Source organism: Penaeus chinensis, chromosome 10 (genome assembly GCF_019202785.1).
Source record: "Penaeus chinensis breed Huanghai No. 1 chromosome 10, ASM1920278v2, whole genome shotgun sequence".
NCBI classification, from domain to species: Eukaryota; Metazoa; Arthropoda; class Malacostraca; order Decapoda; family Penaeidae; genus Penaeus; species Penaeus chinensis.
The window spans coordinates 33,839,645-33,847,144 of NC_061828.1; the positions used below are offsets into that span (position 1 = coordinate 33,839,645).

At 47.2% G+C, this 7,500-nt stretch overlaps 2 protein-coding genes across 9 annotated transcripts in view; both read right to left on the bottom strand.

Annotated features, from left to right (window-relative positions):
* Positions 1-3,797, bottom strand: part of LOC125029422 (protein crumbs-like) — a 114,373-nt gene extending 110,576 nt beyond the window's left edge. For both annotated transcript variants that reach the window (XM_047619276.1, XM_047619275.1), the window contains exon 1: positions 3,663-3,797. In XM_047619276.1, the coding sequence (XP_047475232.1) occupies positions 3,663-3,684 (22 nt within the window). In that variant the 5' untranslated portion in view covers positions 3,685-3,797. The remainder of the gene's footprint in view (positions 1-3,662) is intronic.
* Positions 3,798-4,707: 910 nt separating this feature from the next.
* The window catches only part of LOC125029721, a 31,367-nt gene continuing 28,574 nt past the window's right edge, over positions 4,708-7,500 (bottom strand). For 6 of the 7 annotated variants that reach the window (XM_047619804.1, XM_047619806.1, XM_047619803.1 and 3 more), the window contains 3 exons: positions 7,353-7,460; positions 6,155-6,264; positions 4,708-5,819 (listed from right to left, as the gene is read on the bottom strand). In XM_047619804.1, coding sequence (XP_047475760.1) covers positions 5,249-5,819; positions 6,155-6,264; positions 7,353-7,460 — 789 coding nt within the window. In that variant the 3' untranslated portion in view covers positions 4,708-5,248. The remainder of the gene's footprint in view (positions 5,820-6,154; positions 6,265-7,352; positions 7,461-7,500) is intronic. The other variant, XM_047619805.1, reaches the window with a different exon arrangement.

Below are 7,500 nucleotides of genomic sequence, written 5' to 3' on the forward strand. Positions count from 1 at the left end.
GGGAGAGGGAGAGGGAGAGGGAGAGGGAGAGGGAGAGGGAGAGGGAGAGGGAGAGGGAGAGGGAGAAAAGTAGGAAGGCAGAGAAGGAGAGAGAGCGAAGTAGAGAGAGGGAATGTGAAAGAGAGAGAGAGAGAAAAGGAAAGGGAGGGAGGGAGGCAGAAGAGTAGTGAGGTAGGTAGAGAAGTAGAGAAATAGAGAGGGAGAGAGGAAAAGAGGGAGAGGGGGGAGAGGGGGAGAGGGAGGAGGGGAGAGGGAGAGAGGAGAGAGGGAGAGAGGGAGAGAGAGAGGGAGGGAGGGAGGGAGGGAGGGAGGGAGGGAGAGGGAGAGAGAGAGAGAGAGAGAGAGAGAGAGAGAGAGAGAGAGAGAGAGAGAGAAGAGAGGAGAGAGAGAGAGAGAGAGAGAGAGAGAGAGAGAGAGAGAGAGAGAGAGAGAGAGCACCTTCTGATGGGAGGGGAGGGGGACACCGTGACACCACCCCCTCCCCCCTAGAAAGCCCGAACTCGTTGCGTAAACAAAGGTTCCTCGATCCCTCCCGAGCCCATAGTCTCTCGATCACATGGGCATCGTTCCATTGAGCGGCCATTAATCACGGCCATTCCTTCCACCTCCCGCGTCTTCGTACACCTTCCTCGGGGAAATTCTATCCCGGGGAGCTCCTTCGAGGCGGCTCCTTCGTGACAATGGCGAGGGCCCAGCGGGGCACGCCACTTCACAAACCTGATTCCAGGCCATACAAAAGAGGAACAGGGAAAAGGGAATGTGATCTCTTCCTACCCAGCTTCCAACGCCGGACTATTACTTACATAAATACGTTATTTTTTTTTATCCGTAATCTTTATTCGTAGGCATACCCCCCCCCCCCCTCTCTCTCTCTCTCTCTCTCTCTCTCTCTCTCTCTTTCTCTTTCTCTTTCTCTCTCTCTCTCTCTCTCTCTCCCCCTCCCTCCCTCCCTCCCTCCCTCCCTTTCGTCAGAAATTGAAAGTTTCCAACTCACTTTACGCGCTGTACACAAGGTTGTCTGGGCGAGTTCCTGGCATCTCCAACCGTCCACGTGGCACGGAGTTTGCCCGCTTCTATTGTGACATAGGTTAGCGTAGCCACCATTTAGGTATATTTAAATGGCATACAATCACGGGGTCCCCTAACCGTGAATGCAGAAACATCCGCAATCAACTTTCGAAGTTCGTGACTTGTGTTTTAGCGCGACCGTGTGCCCTGACCCCGGCTCACCTCTCTCCCTGACCCTCCCTCACCTCGTCGTGTGCTTTATGATCTCAGTCACCCCCAACAACCGTCTCCTCTCCCCTCCCCTTTCCTCCCGACTCTATTTCTCTTTCTGTCTTTCTGTGTCTGTCTGTCTGTCTGTCTGTCTGCGTCTGTCTGTCTGTTTGTGTGTCTGCATGTCTGTGTGTCTGTCTGTTTGTGTGTCTGTATGTTTGTGTGTCTGTATGTTTGTGTGTCTGTATGTCTGTGTCTGTCTGTGTGTCTGTCTGTGTGTCTGTCTGTGTGTCTGTCTGTGTGTCTGTCTGTCTGTCTGTCTGTCTGTCTGTCTGTCTCTTTCTCTTTCTCTTTCTCTTTCTCTTTCTCTTTCTCTTTCTCTCTTTCTTTCTTTCTTTCTTTCTTTCTTTCTTTCTTTCTTTCTTTCTCTCTCTCTCTCTCTCTCTCTCTCTCTCTCTCTCTCTCTCTCCCTCCCTCTCCGCGTCTAATTCTTGTTCCATTAGGTCACCATCCCCTGTCACTTACACCGCCGCGCCCCTTCTTTTTACTCTGACGCCTGTCTGTGCAGCCCATGACACCGGATCGGATAGGCCTATGACGAATCCCAGCCCCCTAGACGCTGGCCAGTACTCCCACACCTCAAACTGGACCAAGCTTGCGGTAGGCTGCGTGCGTGGAGGGGGGGAGGGGGTTGTTTTACTCTCCCTGTCACTCGCCCCCGCTTACCCCCCTCCCCCTTGGCGCTTCCCTCCTCCCACCCCCCCGGTCAGATGAGGTCGTCGCCTGGCTGAGGTCACCCAAGCCGACTGTCCTCTGCCCTCAGGTCAACCGATTTCTGGATTCAACCACAATATGTCACGCTTACCTGGAAGGTCAACAACTACTGACATTTATAACACAAACATTCGGCCAAACATCAAAATCCGAAAAAAAACGAATAAAACAAAAAACAACACAACATCGGCCTTCCTAATTATCTAGCATCACATATATATAACATTCCTACCTGTCGGGCTTAACGTATAACGGCTATGTTCAAAATAGTCAGGTCAGAAATCGGTATGATTATCTTGTAATGAAGAATTCACTTTACCTTGACAATTTCGAGATACAGGTGAGGTTAAGGTTTGTATTTTGCCTAATTAAAGGATTTACAATTCGCCTACACTGAAAGGATATACAGGCCCATGATAGTTTTCATGTTTGGAGAGAAAAAGCACTAAATTGAACGCTGTTAATAATCTATATCATATAATAACACTGTTTACGAAACAGCTATTAATGTTTGAAGTCATTTCGCATTCTGGGTTATCAATGGACAAGACACTTCAAGATAAGATATTTTGCTGTATCACATCCCAAGATAAGCATGACGCAACGAAATCTCTAAAGTTAATTAAAGTAAAAAAATATCGTAAAAACAGTAAAGTGAGCCACACGCATTACACAACACGACTATCGGCGTATTTACAAAACAGAATTTATCCAAAATAAATCTGCGGTGCTAACCATCTACATACAAAATTAAATATAAAAATACATACACACAGACGTACTCACTCATTCACTATCTCTCTCTCTCTCTCTCTCATTATAGCTTTTCTCTCTCTCTCTCAATCATTATAGTCTTTCTCTTTCTCTTTCTCTTTCTCTCTCTCTCTCTCTCTCTCTCTCTCTCTCTCTCTCTCTCTCTCTCTCTCTCTCTCTCTCTCTCTCTCTCTCTCTCTCTCAATCATTATAGTCTTTCTCTCTCTCTCTCATTACAGTTCCTCTCTCTCTCTCTCTCTCTCAATACTTTCCATCAACACGTGTGCACGCCCTCGTACCACCGTCGCCCAAGGACGGGAGATCTCATCACCATGGGCGCCGCATCATAATTCATCTTCGGGCATCGCTACCGGAACAGCCATGCCCGCGCCACCCACTGGCCTCACCTTCAACTTTATTCTTCGATGGGTAAGAACGAGGCATATCAAAACGGACGAGGACTGTTTAAAAAAAAATCGCATTTCTATATAAAACACGAGCATTTGTCTTTTCTGAAGGTTGATGACCAATGCCCGAGCGACAGTGGTCATCACCCTTGATGCATCTCTCAAGAGCATTTCGAACCCTTCCCTCAAACCCAAAAAGTTTTAGTTACCTTCCACATTTCCAGCGCACAGATTCACTACCTGTCGCGCCGCCCCACGCACCGCAGTTCATTCTCTATCCCTCAGTTAACATCTCCCCCATTAAATTAGAATTGCATAACCCTTATCTTTTAATAGGAAGCTTTTAGATCGAGAATCCTAGCCACACCTTCCTAGCGGCGGCGCCTCCCACAACCACCTGCCCGACCTGAGCGTCTACCTGCCTCCATACAGGTAAGAAAGGTAAACACGCCTAAAAATTCGTCCTTTTTAACTCCCACACTCTCCTCCACACGCCACTAACGTACTCACCTAGAATTATGCGACGCTCCATTGATGCTCTTCGAAATAAAAAATAAAAGTCGTTAACAAATCATAAAAATACATTCAACACAGTCTAAAAAGATTGGTCGGTCATCACTACACACACGTTCAGCACACACTGACTCAAACTACGGCTCACCTGGATTACTTAGCGTTGTTTCGCTCAGGTGGCAGCACTCGACGACGCGCGAGACACAGAAAACCGGCCCGGAGTTAAGGGGGACACTATGCTATTTTTATTCTCCCTCTCTTCCTCCTCCTCCTCTTTCTCCTCTTCCTCCTCCTCCTGCTCTTCCTCCTCCTCCTCCTCTTCCTGTTCTTCCTCCTCCTCCCCCTCCTCCTCCCCCTCCTCCTCCTCCTCCTCCTCCTCAGATGTCTCCAGATTTATTGTCTGATTTCCTAAACTACACGAATACAACGACGAATGAAATGGCACTACAGTCATGAGCGTACTGTATGACTCATCCCTGGATTATATTGATTTCATGACAGGTTCAGCGGCAGGTGTTGCAACATGCTTGCCTGTCTAGTCATATGTTCCATACGCACAATAACATTTCTCATATAGATACACGATTTATGTGTGGGATTTAACGTCTTCGTGAAGAGAGAGAGAAAGGATATAAGAATTATAAAAAGACAGATTTAAACGTCTCTCTCTCTCTCTCTCTCTCTCTCTCTCTCTCTCTCTCTCTCTCTCTCTCTCTCTCTCTCTCTATTATCTATCTATCTATCTATCTCTATCTCTCTCTCTCTCTCTCTCTCTCTCTCTCTCTCTCTCTCTCTCTCTCTCTCTCTCTCTCTCTCTCTCTCTATCTATCTATCTATCTATCTATCTACCTATCTATCTTCCTATCTATCTATATGTCTACCTACCTACCTACCTACCTATCTATCTATCTGTTTATATATCTTCCATCTATAAATCTATCCATCTATTCATTTATCTACCCATCCATTCATCCATCCATCCATCCATCTATTCATATATCTATTTATTCATCAAAGAGCATCAAAGAGAAAGATTGAGAAAGAGAGATAATGTATATATTTGTATATTCATAACATATAGCGTGCATATAAATGGGATATATTCACAGTTCTTTGTTCACACCTTTCTTCTTTTAACAATACAAGACGAAACAAATGTGTATTGGAAACAGACTCCTTTAGACATAGACATATTTATAAATTCTTCCGGTTCCATCCACGATTCTTGTTCAAACGGAAGCCTTTTTAATGTTAAGCTGCTTATAGCAAAGTAAAAAAAAAAAACTTCGGGTTCACAGTTTGCGCAGCACGTGACATTATGGTATAGTACATTCACCCCTTTTATCTGTTTTGATCGAGATGGAGTGTGTCATCATCGAAATCAGAAATGATTTGGGGGATTTCGATACAATCATTAAATCTACATTCGACTGCTGCCGATATCTACATCTTTGATGATTAGCAGCTTCCTGCATACTCGTTTGGCAAATCGAATTTTCTATACGACCAAAAAGAGTGAAATCGGATTATTCATAAGCCATGAAGACAATCAAATCACATTAAAAATGACAGAAAGTAAACCGTTACAGTCGATTCTCTTCAAAGCTGCGCGCGGCTCCTTGGCGAGCACTGTAAATCCAGCAAAATAAAAGGGTCATACAAGCTAGATCAATGGCGATGCACCAGACGATGCCCGCGACGTTGAAGGCCTGAGCGCACGACGGCATCTCGGACGACCAAACCCGATGCGTTACGCACGACGGCATTCGGAGACAACAAGAACACTTTCTCCAAGTTTTTTTCCGAGTCATTTTCGTTGCTATAGGACTTCGTTGTAAATGAGGCTCTCCGTCGCTCGCCAGGACGTCGAACTTCTCCTTTTCGAAGTCCTCTCCGACGTGAGGGTGGTTCCTCGTGACGCGAGGCGGGTCCTCCGCGCCGCTGTCTTCACGGTCGGCGATTTTCCGGACTTTGGCGCCGCGGAGGAAGGCGAAGATGCCGTGGTGGGCGAAGGTGATGAAGAGGCGGACGATGAAGTAGAAGAAGTAGACGTCGATGACCTTCGGGGAGGATGACTGCGGGATCGTGAAGGTGATTTGAGAGAAGAGGGCAGCGATGACGATCAGGCAGGAGAGAGTCACGCCAATCCGGTCACTGTCAGAGATCAGAGTAGTTAGCGAAGGGTGAGAAAAAAAGTGTCTTGGCGACCTAGCTTACCTAATATATGAGGTTATATCGTTAGGAGACCTATCAATATTCTTTATATTGCCTCTGACTGAACATTTTTGTCACCGTCAAAGTTGCTGTAGTTAATGATAGACGGAAGAAAAAGAAATCTTGCGAAGGATGAAAGGAAAAATAAAATCTTTACTACCTAACTGAACTTATAAAAGTACTACGATATATATCATTATTTTTTTTATCTCTCTATTTGAATATTCTTTTCCATAAAAAGAATAATCGATGTTTCAATCCCGGTATATTCTAACCTGAAGTCTTGTCTCTTGAAGTAAAGGGTCCCGAAGCCGATGACGCCAAGGATCCAGCACGGCAGGAAGGTGGTGAAGAGGTAGGCTCCGTACTGACGTCTCAGCAGAATCTACAGGGAAACGCGAGTGTGTGGAATTTCTTGTGGAGTTTAGAATTTCTCGGGTGTACAGTAGAAAAGTTTAAGGCTTTCTTTCTTTCGACCCCTCTCTTTCTTTCTTTCTTTCTTACACTCTCTCTCTCTCTCTCTCTCTCTCTCTCTCTCTCTCTCTCTCTCTCTCTCTCTCTCTCTCTCTCTCTCTCTCTCTCTCTCTCTCTCTCTCTCTCCTTCCATCATCCTGTCTAAATTTATCCTCCTTCCAGCTCCTCCCTCGTCCCGCTTCACTCCCTCCTCTCCCCTTCTCCCTCCTTCCTTCTCCTTCCTCCTTCATCCTCCTCCCTCCTCCCTCCTTCCTCGCTTCTCCCTTCTCCCTCCCCCCCTCCTCCCTCTTCCCTCCTCCCTCTTTCCTCCTTCCCACCCTTCTCTAACCCTCCCCCCTTACTCCTTCCTCCTTCCCCCCTTTTTCCTTCTTCCTCCCGCCTTCCTCCTTCTTCCTTCCTCCACCTACTTCCTTCCTCCCCTTCTCTTCTCCCTCGCCCTTCCTCCTTCCTCCTTCCTCTTTCCTCCTTCCTCCCTCCTTCCTCCTTCCTCCTTCCTCCTTCCTCCCTCCTTCCTCCTTCCTCCTCCTTCCTTTCACCCTTCACCCCTTCCTCCTTCCTCCCTCTTCCTCCCTCCTCCCTCCTTCTTCCTTCCTCCTCCTTCTCTTCACCCTCCACCCCTTCCTCCTTCCTCCTTCCTCTTTCCTCCTTCCTCCCTCATTCCTCCTTCCTCCTTCCTCCTTCCTCCTTCCTCCCTCCTTCCTCCTTCCTCCTCCTTCCTTTCACCCTCCACCCCTTCCTCCTTCCTCCTTCTTCCTCCCTCTTCCCTCCTTCTTCCTTCCTCCTTCCTCCCTCCTCCCTCCTCCCTCCTCCATCCTCCCTTCGCCCTCCTCCTTCCTCCTTCCTCCCCCTCCTCTTCTCTCTCCTCCCTTCCCCCTCCTCCTTCCTCCTTCTATCCCCCCCCCCCTCTTTCCTCCTTCTTACTCTAGAATCTCACCGGAAACTGATTAAAAAAAAAAAAAAATAATAATATAATAATAACCCATGTACAATATGCTATACCCTTAGACTTATTGCGGTGATGTTCTCCGTGGTGTCGCCATAGCGGTATCGCAGTTCTGACGCTTCGAATAACGTCAGAGAAGATGCTGACGAAATGATCTTGATGTCCTGGAGAAGACCGAGTGTGAGTCTATGGCGGCCATGAGAA